Source organism: Diceros bicornis, chromosome 6 (assembly GCF_020826845.1).
Source record: "Diceros bicornis minor isolate mBicDic1 chromosome 6, mDicBic1.mat.cur, whole genome shotgun sequence".
In the NCBI taxonomy this organism is placed as follows: Eukaryota; Metazoa; Chordata; class Mammalia; order Perissodactyla; family Rhinocerotidae; genus Diceros; species Diceros bicornis.
In genome coordinates this window covers 12,962,321-12,979,757 of record NC_080745.1, presented here as the reverse complement: position 1 = coordinate 12,979,757, position 17,437 = coordinate 12,962,321, and the positions used below count along the sequence as shown (strand labels likewise).

At 45.3% G+C, this 17,437-nt stretch overlaps 1 protein-coding gene across 1 annotated transcript in view; it reads left to right on the top strand.

Moving 5' to 3' along the window:
• The first annotated feature begins 243 nt into the window (after positions 1–243).
• Positions 244–17,437, top strand: part of TMEM273 (transmembrane protein 273) — a 36,290-nt gene continuing 19,096 nt past the window's right edge. The window contains exon 1 of the mRNA XM_058542858.1: positions 244–388. Within this exon, the coding sequence (XP_058398841.1) occupies positions 343–388 (46 nt within the window). The 5' untranslated portion in view covers positions 244–342. The remainder of the gene's footprint in view (positions 389–17,437) is intronic.

Genomic DNA, 17,437 nt, shown 5'->3' with positions numbered 1-17,437 from the left:
CCCCTCTGAGACTTACCAGCCTGGGTCTTTGGGCAAGAATCTTCTGTCCTGTGCTGTGTGGGGTAGACTACAGGAGATATTGCCGGGTAATAGCTAGAATCCCGGCACACCACACTGAGCCCTCATCGTGGGCCAGCTCCCTTCCACTGCCTAGCAGAGGCTAGGACAACAAGGGCTTCCCTCAGCCCCGCCCTCAGACAGAGCTGAGAGGAATAGAGCAGCCTCTGGGCTGTGGCAGTGACTTCCTTCCCTGTCACGTGGGGCTTAGGTCCTGTCCCCTGAACCTTGGATCACACAGCCCTCCGTGCCTGCTCTGCAAGGAGCCAGGAGCAAAGAGCCAGCATGGACTTGGGATCCAGCATGCTGAGAGCCCTCCTCCTTCTCCTGGGTAAGTAAGGAAATGGGGCGGACCTTACTATCCTGTGGCAGGGGCGCCGCAGTGAGCGGGAAACCGGAGGAGTGTTCATCTGTCAGGTCCAATCTCTAAAGCATGGATATGTCCTTTGGACAGATGGCTTTTCCCACTTTGACTTGACAGTGAGCAAAGCTCTTGTCTGTTTCATTCTGGCTGCAACTTACAAATGCTTCTGGGCCAGGGGAGAACAGGAGGGGTCGTGTGGCAGAAGGAGCTTTGGGCTTGGGACCTAGACAAATCTGGCTTTACATCGTGGCTCCACTGCTGACAAACTGCAGCAAGCTTCTTAGACTCTGAGTATCAGTTTCTGAACCAATAAAAAGGGGGATAATAATGTTTACCTTCTAGGATTGTGTAAGAATTAAGTTAAATTTAATTAAGTCAAATCAAAATCATTACATAAAATGAGAAAATGTAGGTTCATAGACACTTCTCTATAGTTAATGGTGAATCAGTCTTATTAAGGAGTGAAGTAGGCTCTTAGTTACCCAGAGATGTCTTTGTTTTTTAAACCATCTTTAATCCTGTGCATCAAGACAAGGAAGAAGGGAGTGAGACAGAGGCAGAGACTAATAGAGAAGTAGAGCCAGATAGAGAGGGAGAAATGTAAGTCCAGAGAAGCAGACAGACAGAAAGAAACCAGGAGAGAGAGAGATCGAGGCGCAGAGTGATGGAGAGCATAGATAGAGACAGAGAAGGGAAGAGCCATGCAACTTCACAAAATCCCCTTTGACATCAACTGCTATTTTTTAAGAAGGCAACGGATGTCCCTCATATACGCAAGGATGCTCTTTCCCCAAGCTTGCGCTGGGTCAAGACTCAAAGGCAAGCAGTGCGTCTCTAGATTTAATCTTCTGTCTCCAGAGCAATAGCCTGTATCCAGGACCTGGGCAAAGTGATTCCCACAGGCAGGACTCTGTCTGAAGCCTGCACCAAGTCCAGGAGAGAACAAAGACCTTGGCCTCTGGGAGTTAGCATGTCAGACAGACGGACAGCCTCAGCATCTGTCAGTTTGCATGTGGAAATGGGCCCCTGACCGTAGCAATGAGGGGATGGTAAGAATACGGTGTGCAGGGCAGATAATGCAAAGGGTGCCCGGTAAAGTGGCAGAAGTTCTAACCCTTGTTTCTACTTTTGACCTATCTGAAGATATACAAACCAGTCTGTCCTGGGGGAAAAAAGAAAGTTAAATTTAAGAAACCCAGTGAAAAATGTCCAAATTATACAAATACACAATTCATTGAGGAGTTACAGACAATGAGTCTTTAAAATGCTGAAGCTCACAAATAAAAGAAATAATCACATCTAACATTTTTGAGTCCTTCTGATGTGCCACATGCTCTGCTAAACACTTCACATTAGCTCCTTCAGACCCCACGATAACTCTATGGACTAGGTTCCACTATATCTGCAACTTATGGGTGAGATTTTTTAACTACTTGGCCAAGGTATCACAGCTAGTTAGCGCTTTCAGGTACTAGTAGTAGAGATAGTAGTGGTTAGGAGTGTGTGTCTGGCTCTAAACCCTCTGAATGTTCATCCTTGCTCTGCTGTTCACCAGCCCAGAGAGTGTGGGCAGGTTATTCATCCTCGCTGTGCTCAGTTTTCTCATCTGTAACTTGGGGCTAATGATGGCACCTACCTCATAGGGCTGTTGAGAGAATTCAATCTGTTACCACATGGAAAGCGCGGAGCCAGTATCTGACATGAGGGGAGACTCGCCATTGGGCATTTGGGTACTCATTGATCCAATCTTCCCAAAAGGCCATTTGGCAAAATGTGCAAAATGTAAGCTGTTCACAACCTTCTACCCAGAAATTCCACCTTAAGGAACATATCCTAATGAAATAGTAAGGTAAAAGCCCCTGCACATATTTAATAGGATGTTGTTGAGCAATGCTGACCACAGCAAAAACCAGAAACAAGTGATTATCAGTCGGAACCTGGCTAAACCAATTATGCTCTGTTCCAATGATGTCTAGCATGTTTAAATGAAAGACGTAACTTTCTCAGAACTGACATGGACAGAAGTGACAAAGTGACAGTTATAGAGTTACAGTTAACATAGTTATAGTTATATTTTCGTGTATTTGCTTACTTATCCAAAAAATTGACTGGAAGGAAATACGGCAAATGATTAATAGTATCTTTTACTCTTTTTAGGAGATGGGATTATGAGGCATCTTTTAGTTTCTCTCTATTGAAATTTTTCATACTGATGGTATATATTCTTAATTTCAATACATAAATTTCTATGAACAAAAAAATAACATATCAGCTTGTTGAAAGCTGTAAGAAAAAATTGGGCTTTTCCTTTATGGGCTTGTAAAAGGGACTGGGGGGATTATATAGTATAACCTATAATGGATGGCCTGTGATGGCAGGTGACCAGGTCAGTCACCCCAGGGTGTGCGGAGAACTGCACAAGAGGGCTCTTGGGAACATGGCAGGGGTGGATCGCCACCTAGTCCCCCCGGTCACGTCCAGGCTCACATGAGACCCCGGGAAGAGAGGCCAGGTCCGCTATTTCCCACATGCAGAGTAGTTGGAGAGTTTTCGAAAAACAAGTTTTTGAATATTCTAAAAATACTTTCAAAAACTGAGATTATGTAACAAACATTCATGGACCCAATGCCCTGAGTTAACACTTTAAAAATTCCTGTTTTTAAGTTAACATTTTAAAAGTAGATGGGTAAATCAACATATCCATCAACGAAACAGAACCTGAGAGATGGAGATAAAGTCCCTTGGGCTCCCCCTCTGTCTTGTGTTCCTCCCTCGCTCTCCAGAGAAAACAGCACCCCTGCTTTGACTGGGTTTCCTTCCTGTGTTGCTTTCTAGGTGTTAGAAACTTGACACGAATGCCACCAGGACATACTTAACATGCTGCATTATCTACTTGTTCTGATCATATGAACCAGACCAATTCATTTCAACTACCTCTACGATTCTGCTGAAACACTCTATCGTAATTTAGTTATCCATTCTCATACTGGTGGAATTTAGATTGTGTCTAACCTTTTGCATGACCGTCGATGCTGCACTGAGCCTTCTCGGCACCTACGTGCTGCTGTTTTTCTAGGAGACACATCTGGAAGAGTTACTGTGTCATGGGTATGCACGATCCTCCTGTTGTTGGATATTGCCAAACTGCTCTCCACCAGTGAGGCCTGGACATATCTGTCCCCTACAGATTCAGTAAGACTCGAGATTGTCAGATTTCTCATTTTTTGCCGGAATTGTAAAATATTAACTCCAAGTTTTTAGGTTCTGTATTTCTGATTACTAGTGAAAATAATCATTTTCCCTATATTTATCAGACAACTACGTTTCTTTTTCTGCAGATTTCCTGTTGTTTACTTTTTGTCCAAGTTTTATTTGGTTATCAGTCTTTTACGTATTTTTTCTGGGTATTAGTTATTTGTCTGTGTAATGTGTTGCAAATGTCTTCTCTCAGTACGTTGCTTATCTTTCATCTTTGTGGCATCCTTTGCTTTGCAGAAGTCTCTAAATGTGATGCAATCACATTTATCAGTCCTTTCCTTTTTGTGTGTTTGGTTTTTCTGTCTTATGTAAGAAACAAAAATATATTTTTTTAAGTGGTTACATTTTTCATGATTAGGTCTTTCATTTATTTGGAATTTATTTTTGTGTATGGCCTAAAGAAAGGATCTAATTGTAGTTTTCTTCTATATGGAACATCAGTGTCCTGATATCATTTATTTAATAATCTTTCCTTTCTCCCTTGCTTTGCAATGCTGCTTCTATTCTATATCTATTTAATATATGTTTGAACTGTTAATGAGTTTCCTATTCTGTGCCTTTTCTCTGCATCTGTCTATATTTGAATCATGTCACACTGTTTTATTTACTATAGCTTATGACTCTTAATAACTTGTACATTAAGATTCCTCCTCCTCCTCCTCCACTTTCTTCTTCTTTTGCCTTAGTCTCATCTTGGCTCCTACTACACCTTTACTCTTTCACGTAGTGTTCATTCCTTGAAAGCATCATAAAATCACACGTCCCAAGAGCTGATTTTGGGCATGGTGCTGCTCCCAGCACTTCCGTGTAGACCTCATTCATTTCTCACATACAGCCCACGAGGTAGATGCTCTTATTATCATCATGCCCATTTCACAGATGAGGAAACTGAGGCACAGAGCAATAAAGTAGCTTACCAGAGGTCACGTAGCCAGTAAGTGGGAATGCTGGGATTCAAATGGAAGCATTGAGATGCCCCAAAGCTACATTTTTAGCCCAAACACCAAACTGCTTCTCAGTCGAGAATAGAAAGTGCTATCATCATGGAAAATCTGATATGACTTGTAAAATTGTCCTTTCAATTTTTTATTTCAAAATAATTTCAAACTTAAAGAAAAGTTGCAAGAATAAGAATTCTTTTTTTCTTGGTGAGGAAGATTAGCCCTGAGCTAACATCTGTTGCCAATCTTCCTCTTTTTGCTGAGGAAGATTGGCCCTGAGTTAACACCTATGCCCATCTTCCTCTATTTTGTGTGAGACAGCTGCCACAGCATGGCTTGATAAGTGGTGCGTAGGTCCATGCCCAGGATCCGAACCTCTGAACCCAGGGCTGCCAAAGCAGAGGGTGAGAATCCAACCACTATGCCTCCTGATTTCTTAAACAAATCATCTCATTTGCTTTATCATATGTTATCTATCTGTCTATTTATCTATGTATATATCCAGAGAGAGATCTTTTTTTCTGAGCCACTTCGGAGTAAGTTGTATACATCATGTTTTTTTAAACCCCTAAAAACGTTAGCATGTGTTTCTTTAGAATAGCGGTAATCTCTTACACAACCATAGTATAGTTATCAACTTCAGGAAGTTTGACTTTGACAAAATACTTTCACGTAATCTCATGATCATGATCCAATCTTTGCACTTGGCCCAACGACGCCCTTTGCAGCCTCAGCAAAGAAGCCGGCGGAGGGTCAGGCGTTGCGTTTGGTAACCATGTCTCTTTAGCTTTCCTTAATCAGGAGCATCTCCACAACCTTTGCTTGTCTTTTATGCCATCGATATTTTAGAAGCTTCCATCCCTGTTTGTTCATAGAACATTCCTCATTTGGGGGTTTGCTTGATATCCTGAGATTAGGTTATGGGTATTCACTCCTCACTGGAGACATACATGACTCCTCTTGTGTGCTTCCCCGGGCCTCCCATGTGGAGACACAGGACATCCATCTAAGAAAGGCCGATGTACTTTTGACATAATGATAAAAGACTTTCAACTGGGCTTTGGATTAGAGTTGTCACAATTGTAAATATGTTATTTGCCTCTTAACTATCAATGATTAATGTTTTTAAATTTTGCTAAAATATTGCTTTAAGAATAGCTATTGAAAATATCTGGTGAAATTTCTAGGCATTTTATTAGAGGTTTGCACCTTTCTTGTTAAAAAGCTGCCATACAAAATATTCCTGTGGACTCTTAATTCCAACCAAAATGTCAGCGATCTGTCTCCATTTTAATTCTGTTGGAAAGCACTACTGAAATCTATGTATTATAATCATATAATAAAAAAATACGATATCACTTCAATTACATTCCAGTGCCTAAAACATTCTTCACTGAAGGAGACAGAGTTATTGAAGAGAGCAGAGGCTTTCCTCTCCTTTAATTTATAATGAAAAGATGGCAGAGGCAGGGGTAAAGAGAATTAAATTCGTTTTTATCTTACAAGTCAAACTCATCACTTTATCCTTGGCTCTTAGTCCCTGAGATCTTTGTAAAAATCTTCCCTGACAGCTTTTCCCCTGTTCCAGAGTCCTGCCCAGACAATGGTTCAGAATCGGTGTGATGTGCATGGATTCCAGTGACAAAGAATTCTCCATGTATTAGTTTTCTTTTGCTGTGTAACAAATTACCACAAATGAAACTAAAGAAAATGAGCACCCCAGGGTCTCTGAGTGAGTCAGCAGAGGGTAAAGGCAGAGGCTAGGACCCCAGAAAGGCGAGGAGAGATTTCCTGAGAGAGCAAGAGTTCTCTTCATGACTTTTGACCATTTTCTAACTGGATAGCTTGCTTTTTTTCATTTACTATTGATTTTTAAGAATTCTTAATATATTCTGTATATGAGTCCTTTCTCAAATATGTGATCTGCAAATATTTTCTCCCAGTCTCCAGCTTGTCTTTTCATCCTCTTCAGGGTCTTTAGCAGAACAAAAGTATTTATTTTTAATTAACTCTAATTTGCTGATGTTTTTCTTTTCTGGATCATGCTTTTGATGTCATGTCTGAGTTTTCACCAAGACTCAAGTCTCCAAGATGTTCTTTCTTTCTTTCTTTATTTGAGGAAGATTGGCCCTGAGCTAACATCTGTTGCCAGTCTCCCTCGTTTTTTCCTTCTTTCTCCCCAAAGCCCCAGTAGATAGTTGTATGTCATAGTTGTACATCCTTCTAGTTGCTCTATGCAGGACGCTGCATCAGCATGGTTTGATGAGCGGTGAGTAGGTCTGCACTCAGGATCTGAACCCAAGAACCCCAGACTGCTGAAGTGGGGTGCACGAACTTAACCACTATGCCACCGGGCTTGCCCCTCCAAGATTTTATCTTACATTTTCTCCTAAAACTTATCTAGTTTTATATTTTACATTTAAATCTATGATCCATTTTGAGTTCATTTATGAATTTAGATCAAGGTCCTTCTTTTGCCTATGGATATTCAATTGTTCCAGCACCACTGGTTGAAAAAGTTATCCTTCTTCTACTGTATTGATTTTGCTCCCTTGTCAAAAATCAGTTGATCATATAATTTCTGGGTTATCTTTTTATTTTCCGTTGATGTAAGTGTCTGTCCCTCTGCCAATACCACAAAGTCTTGATTTCTGTAGGTATATAAGTTTCATGATGGTAGACTGATCCCTCTTACTTTTTTCAGAAAAAAGTTTTTAGCAATTCTAGTTCCTTTACCTTTCCATGTAAATTTTAGAATAATTTTATCTATATCTACAAAAAAGTCTTGCTGGGATTCTGATAGGAATTACATTAAATATATAGATCAATTTGGGAAGATTTGATGTCTTTACTATGTTGAGTTTTCCATGAACTGAGTATGTGTTGCTATTTATTAAGATCCTTTTTGATTTCTCTCATCAGCTTTGTGAAGTTTTTAATATATGAGACCTCTACACGTATAACTAGACTTACACCTAAGTATTTTTTTGAGCGATTGTAAATTGTATTGTATTTAAATTTTCTCTTTCTATGTGTAATTGTTAGTATATAGAAATACAGTTGATTTGTGTGTGCCAATCTTGTATGCTGCCACCTTGCTGAAGTCACTTACTAGTTCTAGGAGTTATTTTTTAGATCCCTTGGGATTTTCTACGTAGTCCATCATATCTGCATATAGGGACAGTTTTGTTTCTTCCTTTCTGAACAGTGTGCTTTTTACTTCCTTGTCTTGCCCTATTGGACTGTCAGGGACTTCCAGTCCTATGTTGAGCACGCATAGTGATGGCAGATATCTTTGCCTTGCTCTCGATCTTAGTGAGAAAGTATCTCATTTCTCACCATTAAGTATGGTGTTAGCTGCAGGTTTTTTGGTAGATAGTCTTTAGCAGGTTGAAGAAGTTTCCTTCTGTTCCTAGATTTCTGAGAGATTTTGTCATGAATTGGTATAGAATTTTGTCAAATGCTTTTTTTGTATCACTTGATATGATCATGTGGTTTTTTCTTCTTTAGCCTGTTAATATGGTGGATTACACTGATTGATTTTTGAATATTGAACCAGCATCCCTGAATAGAGTCCACATGGTCATGATGTATAATTCTTTTGTCTTGCTGAATTCTTCTTGATAACATTTGGTAAGGGTTTTTGAATCTATATTCATGAAGGATACTGGTCTGTAGTTTTCTTTTTTTGCATTATCTTTGTCTGGTTTTAATATCAAGGTAATGCTGGCTTCATAAAATGAATTAAGATGTGTTCCCTCCTCTTCTATTTTCTAGAAGAGGTTGTGTGGAATTGGTGTTAATTTTTCTTTAAACATTTGACAGAATTCTCCCATGAGACTATCTGGGCCAGCAAGATTTCTTTTTTGGAAGTTTATAGATTATGAACTCAATTTCCTTAATAGTTATAGGGCTATTCAAAGTATCTTTTTCATATGGGGTGAGTTGTGATAGTTTGTACTTTTGAGGAATTGGTCCATTTTATCCAAGTCATCAGGCTTTTAGGTGTAGAGTTGTTCACAGTATTCCCTTATTATCCTTCTGATATCTGTAGGGTCTGTAGCGATATCCCCGTTTTGTTTCTGATATTGGTAATTTATGTCTTCTCTCTTTTTTCCTTTGTCAATCTTGCTAGATGTTTGTCAATTTGATTGATCTTTTCAAAGAACCAGCTTTTTGTTTCACTGAATTTCTCTATTATTTTTCTGTTTTCAATCTCATTGATTTCTGCTCTTATTTTTATTATTTATTCCCTTCTACCTGCTCTGGCTTTATTTTGCTGTTCTTTTTCTGGTTTCTTCAAGTGGGATATTTAAGACTTTCCTTTCTTCTAATGTAAGCATCTAATGCTACAAATTTCCCTTTCAACACTACTTTAGCTATGTCTCACAAATTTTGATATGGGTTTTCATTTTTATTCAGTAAATCGATGTTTGATTTTCCTTGGGACTTCTTCTTTGACCCATGGATTATTTAGAAGTGTTGTTAGTTCCTAAGTGTTTCGAAAATTTCCTGTTATCTTTCTATTATTGACTTAATATGTTGATTTCATTGTGATCAGAGAACACATTTTTTATGATTTCAATTCTAAATTTGTTGAGGTTTGCACTGGAGTGTAGCCTATCTTGTTATATGTTATATGAATGCTTGAAGAGATGTGTATTCTGCTGGTGTTGGATGGAGTGTTCTATAAATGTTGATCAGGTCCTGTTGCTTGATAGTGTGGTTGAAATTTTCTGTATCATTCCTGAATTTCTGTCTTCTTGTTCTATCAGTTGTTCAAGGCTTCAACTATAATTGTGCATTTGTCTATTTTTCCTTTCAGTTTTATCAGTTTTTACTTCACTTATTTTGCAGCTATGTTGTTTGATGTATAGACATTTAGGATTACTGGGTCTATTTGGTGGATTGACTCTTTTATCATCATGGAATATAATATAATGTAATATAATGTCTCCAGCATGATAATTTTCTTTGCTTTGAAATTTGTCTGATATTAATATAGCCACTCCTTCTTTCTTTTTGTTAATGTTTGCATGGTACATATTTTTTTCCTTACTTATACTTTCAACCTCTCTATACAGTAGTCCCCCTTTATCTGCAGGGGATACATTCCAAGACCCCCAGTGGATGCCTGAAACTGCAGATAGTACTGAACCATGTATACACTGTATTTTTCCTATACACACATACCTATGATAAAGTTTAATTTATAAAGTAGACATAGTAAGAGATTAACAACAATAATTAATAATAAAATAGAACAATTATAAGAATACACTGTAATAAAAGTTACATGTGAATGCGGTCTCTCTCTCTCTCTCAAAATATCCTATTGTGTTGTACTAATGCTTTTTCTTCATGTGATGGTGTGAGATGATACAATGTGAGGTGAATGATACGACATAGGCAGTGTGATGTAGTGTTAGGCTACTATTGGTCTTCTGACAATACGTCAGAAGGAGGGTCTTAGAGCCACGATGATGTCGACATCGATGGTTGGATGTCAGGAGCAGATGGTGTCTATGGTTGACTGTGGATAACTGAAATCATGGAAAGTGAAACTGTGGGTAAGGGGCACTACTGTATCATACTTGGAGTGAGCTATAGACAGCACATAGCTCAGTCACTTTTTAAGTTGACTTTGCAAATCTCTTTTTTAATTGGCAAATTTAGGCAATTTACATTTAATGTAGTTATTGATATGTTAGAGCTTTCAGTCTGCCCTTTTGTATTTTGTTTTCTGTTTTTCATTTCTCTTTTTCTTACCTTCCTGTGGGTTACTAAAACACTTTTTTAGAATTCCATTTTGATTTGTCTGTAATATTTTTGAGTACATTGCTTTTCAGAGTTTTTTTAGTGGTTGCTCTAGGCATTACATTATATTTACATGATGTGTCACAGTCTACTGGTGTCAACATTGTAACACTTCAAGTGAAATGTAGAAATTGTACCTCTATATGCCTTTACACTCTTAAATATTTCTTCTCATATATTGAGAACTACATCAGATGTGTTATCATTTTTTAGCTTCAACTGTCAAATATAACTTAGAAATCTTAAAAGGAGAATGAAAGTCTATTTTATTGACTCCTATTTTTAGGGCTGTGACAGACACCGACCACTCAGCCACACCCTGACTTCAGGCCACATGCTGCTTCCAGTGGGATTCCCAAGGTCCTCGCCCAGTTTGCCTTCCTCTCCCCACCTTTCAGGATCTTTTCATGTTGGTTTTTTATGTAATAGCTATGGTTTTTAGCTATACTTAGTGAGAGGAATAGGCGAAAGTAAGTCTATTCCATTTTTCTGGACATGGAGGTCTGAAATGAGTTTTTAAGGGTCTGGGGAATGAGTGATTTGGAGGAAAGCTCTTTGGGGAGGGGGCCTGGGCTGACTAATATCTCTCAGACACACATCCCTCATCTTAGAGGCTCCTGAAGGAGAGAAAATGCCCCATGCAGTGATGGCAGTAGTGGTGATCTCAGCAGAGTGCCTGCCAGGAGAGCCCCATGGTCCCAGCACCCTGGATGGGAGCCAACCCGGCTGACACACAAATCCACAGACTTCTTCACTCACTCCCAAACTGAAACACTAGTGCTCCTCTTTCAAGTCACCATAAGCATCTCTGTCACACCCAGACCCTCATTTATCCACCAGAATTGCTTGAACTGCTCCTTTTATTAAATATGATTCCATTCAATAACCGGCTAATGGTTCTCAGTAAGGTGAACCGGCTTCCTCTCCTGTTCATCTGAATGAAACAGACGGGGAGCTGGGGAGTTTCTGCCTGGAACCTGCTGCACCCCCCTCAGAGACTTGTGCTAACCTGTGCAAGACCTCAGGCCACATTGTCAAGGAGTTGCTGTCCTGGGGAAGGGTAAAGGGCCTGGAACTGGGCCCTTGGGCTATCACAGGGGTCTGGGGCACATGGACTTCTGGGCTTTCTCTTTCGTCAAGTAGATTCTTATTTTCACCAGGCTCTGCTGGGACACAAAGGTAAGTAAGTCAGGCCCAACCTGAAGGAGCCGACAGTCTGTGGGGAGGGCAGTTGCAATATGGTGTGTTAAGTGCTGGGATGAAGGAAGCAGAGGAGGAGTCCCCGGTCCGCATTAGGGTGTCCAGGAGGGCTTCCTGGAGGAGGAGTCTTGTTGAGTGCAAACTGATTACGCTTCTGCCTGGCTGAAATCCTTCAGCAGCTTCCCACTGGTGCTAGGACAGACCAAAGCATTTACTGTGTCCACAGGGCCTCTCCAGCCCCGTCACATGCAGCACCCTGTGCTCAGGCTCCCCAGCTCCACGGGATATCTGTCAAGTTCCCGTCCAGTCTCAAGGCCTCCTCTCACATCCCATCCTCCGTTTGGAATATGTGCCGCCTCTCCCCAGGGCCCTGGAGACGCTCTCTTACTGCACTCCTTACAATCCTGACAGCGTTTCTCTCTGGGGTCTTGTCCCCTGCTGCACTGTCACAGCAGGGATCTGGTCTTGCCGGGCCACTGCCTACCTTATGCCCAGTAACTGGAACTTGTTTGTGAGTTGATTAGTGCATGAAGTGGAACCTCTGCGTCCAGGAGCCAGTCTGTAGGGACCGTGTACAGGAAGGAACCTGGTTGGGACAGGAGGGATGGGGCGAGGGCAGCAGGACTGGAGAGGGGTGCAGGGTGAGGCTGAGAGGTGAGCACAGGCCTGCCGAGGAGCCATGCGGAGGAAGGTGGCCTTATCCTGCAGGGCATTTTAAGCAGCCTTGGAGGAAGAGCTCCCCAGCTGCGGTGTAGCAGGCCGGCTGTCGGTAGGGAGATTTCCCAGGAGAGAGGGCAGGCTAGATTGGTCTAGGGCTGCACCAGAAGGATCTCTGCTGGCTTCTGAGGCCACACTGCACACCTCACACCTGCTTCCCCACTGGAAGCAGTGTGCAGCCTGGGGTCAGGCGGTGCGGCTGAGGTGCCGTGTCTGTCACAGCTTGCGGTGGGCCCATGCTCAGCCCCACAGAAGACAAGGTTGGGCAGAGCAGCCATGCTCACACAGGGAAGGCTCTGGAGACACTCAGAGGGTCCCTGAGCTGACCGTGGGTACTAAGTACAGTGCCTCCTGAGCTGCAGATGAGCCCTGGTATTTGAGCCACGTGACATCTTATGAATCTGTGGTCAACTTGGAGCCACTGTCCACCCTGCGTGCTGGCGTGAGGCCCTTTCCTGGAGCCAGGCCGAGCCAGGTCCAAATTCCAGAATTCTTCCATTCAGTGTGTGACACTGAGAGGACGTGTCCCCTCCTGGGGCTTCCCTGTGAAAAGAGGACCCTGGTCTCCAGGAGAGGGGCCCCCACCCCACATATCACACACATCCAAACGCAAGGACGCTTTTCTCTTTGCTCTTGTTGGAAAGTCTTTTAAATGTTCGGGAACTGGGTCAGCCACAGATCTGAGAGAGAGGGACTTGTGTGTGCACCGGGCAGCTAAAAGTGAGGGTGGTGTGTCTGGGTTTGGGAAACCACAGCCTAGTGGGGCCTGGGAACTGGAGAGTGAGGGAGAGACTGCTTTTATTTCAATGACCAACAGGCATTCCTAGGCAGACCTGATTTCCAGATAACACTTTCTCCCTCCACTTGGAGGTCTATTTGGGGAGACATACCCTAGTGTAGCCCAGAAGTCCAGTGGGGAAAGCGAGGTGTTGGCTAGGAGGACCTGTGGGAGGTGACTGGGCCAGGCCCCATCCAAATCCTGGAGGGTCCCGGCGCTCCAGGAGGCCCAGGCCAGGCCCGGCTTCCTCCCGCTCTGCCCAGAAGACCTTGCCAACCTTTGGATGTTGACTGGGCTGAGTTTCCCCTTGAGAAGGTGACCCCTGGGAGTGGACTGCAGGGCCCTGAGGGGTAAGTGGGTGGGGCCTGTGTGTGGCTTGATCTCTAACTTTTAAATAGTTAGACATGTGGCATGCCCTGGGCTCTGCAAATGTTAGGAGCTGCCTTAAAAAAGATGACTATGGTGGAAATGCCTGGCACAGACCCTGGCACACAGTAGGGCTCAGTGAGCCTCTCTCCTGGTAGGTGGAGGCAGATGGCCCAGAGTTGCCAAGGCCCCAGGCTCCAGGGTTGGCTGGGCGTTGCCGTTTCCTCTGCAGCATCATGGCCCCCTCCCCGTGGGCCTGGCCAGCTGTCATCCCACAGCCCCGCCCCCTGGGCACATGCTTCCTTCAGCCAGGTCCCCGAGGGCTCCAGAGCCAAGCTTCCCAGAGGCTGAAGAGCACTGCATCAATATTGCATGAATAATAATAACCCCACCACTTAGCGGTTATGCAGCCCTTTCCTCTTCCACAATATTTTACCATCATTAATTAGTTATTCTGCACTGCCTCCAGCCTCCCCTGCTCTCTCTGCAAAGCCTCGCTCTTGAAAACAGGCCTTCTCTGGTCTGAAGCCCCAGAGTTGAGTGGGTGGGCTGTCCCCCACCTGGAATCACGCAGCCTTCTGGAGGCCTCGGCTCGGCTCAGTGAATTCATGTAACAGCAGAGATCTGAGCCCGTGACGGGGAGGACAATTTCCTTGCTGATCTGAGTGCTGCCCCAGAACCACCTCTCGGTGTGCTCTGCTCCCACATCTCCTGCAATCCCCAGGAAAGCTGAGAACCCCGTCTTAAGCAGGTGGCTGAGTGCTCGTGGAGGACAGCTCCCTCCCACACCTCAGTCTGTGCCCACGCCCCAGAGGTTCCTTCCAGCCACACTCCATGTGCAGCTGGGCAGGTTTCCCATGGTCAGCCCCATTGCAGAGAGGCCACCGAGCTGGGAGCCATGTCACATCTGGCCCGAGGCCACTGGATGAGCAGTGGCAGAATGTGGACTCAGATATTCTGGTTCCAAGTCTCATTCCTTCCCCCACCGGGTCATTGGAAGGTTTCATGCCCCCACAGAGATGTTAGAAGATGGAGCAACCCCCCTACCACCAGGGAGTGTAGGGTGGTCTGGGTACCGGCTATGAGTCCTCTGGCCAGGTCTTCCCTGGACACACCTCCCATCCCGCCAGGGCAGTCTCAAGCTCTTCGTGGCTCCTGGCACCTCTGGCTCCCTCGAGGTTTCAGCAGCTCCTCTGCCAGGTGTGACAGTGCTTGCATGTCACCACCTCCTGGCCAGCATGGACCTGGGACACCCTGGGGAGCCCGCCCCTTCGGGAGTGCTCCTTGTGCCTGGAGAACCCTCAGTTCTATCTCTGGCAGAAGCCGGTTCCCCGCCTCCAGCTCCTCCATTAGCCTGGAGAGGTATTGATCAGTTTGGCTTCTGTAGCTGAGTGTTTTAATCCCAGTGTGTGAATCTTTAAGAATTAATTAGCAAAGATTGCTCAGGAAAAACAAAGTGGGCACATATCTTGATGCCGTCTGGTCACCCACCATTACTGTTTTCCTCTTAATTACAATGCTATTTCTGGAAGCTGGAGGCCTTTTCCCTTGTGTTCCACAGCCACGGGGCAGCCTCTTCATCTTGCTGGTGGCCTTCCGTGGCCTCCTGCTTCCAGGTCCTGCCCAGGGCAGCCGTGTCCTGGCTGGCTGTCCCGTCCTCATCCTCTGGAAAGCCCCGAGAGCCTCAGTTTACCCGTGCCCCCGCGCTGCTCCGACCTGCTGAGCCGCCTTCCTTATTCCCACACCCCAGCGCCCCCTCAGGCCTCCGGCCTCTGCCGGCGCCTCTTCCTCCTCCTGGATGCCTTCCTCGCCTGCTCCCGCTCCCAGCCCTACCTGCCACCATCTTCACTAGCTCACACTTGTCCTTTTGGTTTTCCTTTAAAGAATGCTCACCCCAGGGACCTTCTCTGACTCCCCCAGGCTGGGTTAGGGCCCCTTGGTCCCCCCAGATGGCGAACGACCCCGTACTCCATGTGTTAGCAGGGAGCCCGTGATGGAATTCCTTACTGGCTGCCCATCTTCTGGGCGTCAGGGCCACTGCTGGCCAGGAGCCAGGCAGCTCTGGGCTAGGTTTTTGGGGCGAGTTTGTCTGCCTGTGTTCTCTTGCTGTGGAAGGGGGTCCATGGAAACCAAGGAGGTGTCCCAAGGCCCCCACGTCCCCCTTGGAGCCATCTCTGCTCTGCTCGCCTTCACCTCTGTTTCCTTTCTGCCTTCCACCTCTCTAGCCTGCACAGCCCTGGCAGGTTTAGGGTCTGCCCCAAATCCCGGTGCTTTCACAGAGAGCAAGGAACTCCAACAGCAGAGGGAGAGGAACAGCGACGTCCTGTTTACTTGAAGTTTGGCAGCTGCCGTCTGTTTAATGAGACCGGAAGAGGGCATGGGGGGAGAGCAATTTCAGTTGGTTTCTAGGCTTGTAAACCTCAGGGATCCTGAGGTTTCTGCAAGTCACAGCCCCATCAAAGGAAGGCTCTAGGCCCCGTGCACACGCAGCAGCCGCTGGGAGCTGGAGCGCAGCTTAACCTAGGCCGACAGCAGCACTCCTGCGCTCTGCTCGGGAGGGGACTGCAGCCCCGAGTCTGATCTGGGCTCCATGGCTTAATTCCCAGCTTCAAACAGCCCCATGGAGAGGTGACAGAGCCAGGGTGGGTCTTTCCGAGAAGTGGACCCACCCATAAGCTCTGACGAAGGGAAGGGGCTGCCAGTGCCACGGCAAAAACCAGCCCAATCGGACAAGTGTGCCTTGTGTCCCCTAATTTACAAAGGGACAGAGAGGAAGGAGCTGTCTCGGTGAGTCCTTTCTGACGCCAGGGTCTTAAGCGTCCGTTTTCAGATGAGGAAAGTAAGGCCCAGGATCAAAGCTGGTGCAGGGAGGACTCGGACCGCCCTTTCCCTCTGTACTTCCAGTTGCCTTTCCTCTCCTCTCCCAGCGGATCCCGGCTGTGCTCTACGTGGCCCCGGGCCTCAGGCAGGAAGACAGAGGCATCACAGCAGTGGCAGCCACGTGTGCTGCATGCATGTTCCACACATGTTGCATGTGTGTTCCCCGAGTGTCTCTGTCTCCGAGTCACGGGAGCAACGCTGTCACTCAATTCGTTTCTCTGTGGCTGAGCTGTACTTCCCTCCTGAGCCCCCGTTATCACTCAGTACTAGAAACTCGACCGTATCACTGTAGGCCACTTCTGTTTTTTTTTTTTTTTGTGAAGAAGATTAGCCCTGAGCTAACATCCGTGCTAATCCTTCTCTTTTTGCTGAGGAAGACTGGCTCTGAGCTAACATCTATTGCCAATCCTCCTCCTTTTCTCCCCAAAGGCCCAGTAGATAGTTGTATGTCACAGCTGCACATCCTTCTAGTTGCTGTATGTGGGACGCGGCCTCAGCATGGCCAGACAAGTGGTGCGTCGGTGCAGGCCTGGGATCCGAACCGGGCTGCCAGTAGCGGAGCACGCGAACTTAACCGCTAAGCCACGGGGCCGGCCCAGGCTACTTCTGGTTTAACGCTCAGTAGTTTTGGGGTAACATCCCAGTCAGTTCAGGAGTCCCCCCTTCTACCTTCTCCTTGCACCTCCCACTGACCGAAGTTAAGTTCCAAGGAGTCTCACGTACCCTCCTGGTCCTGGTCCTGGAGAGAAACAGCTCACCCTGGGCTAGCTGAAGTGTGTCCTTCATGCCACGGAACAACCTGCAAGCAGCACAAACAGGACAGGCAGAGGTATGACAAGGTGGCAGCGGTGGTCCTGGACCAGCAGAGAGGAAAGGGACTTCCAGAGGATGTGGCTTTGTGCTAAGTCTTGAAGGATAAGTAAAGGCTTTCCATGAGGACAAGGAAGGCATTGCATCAAATAGAGCAGCATGTGCAAAGGCCCAGAGGTGCACAGGGTTGCTTAGCTTGCAGAGCCTAGTTGGGTTTCTTTGAGGCTGTGCTGTGAGCTCATTTGCAGC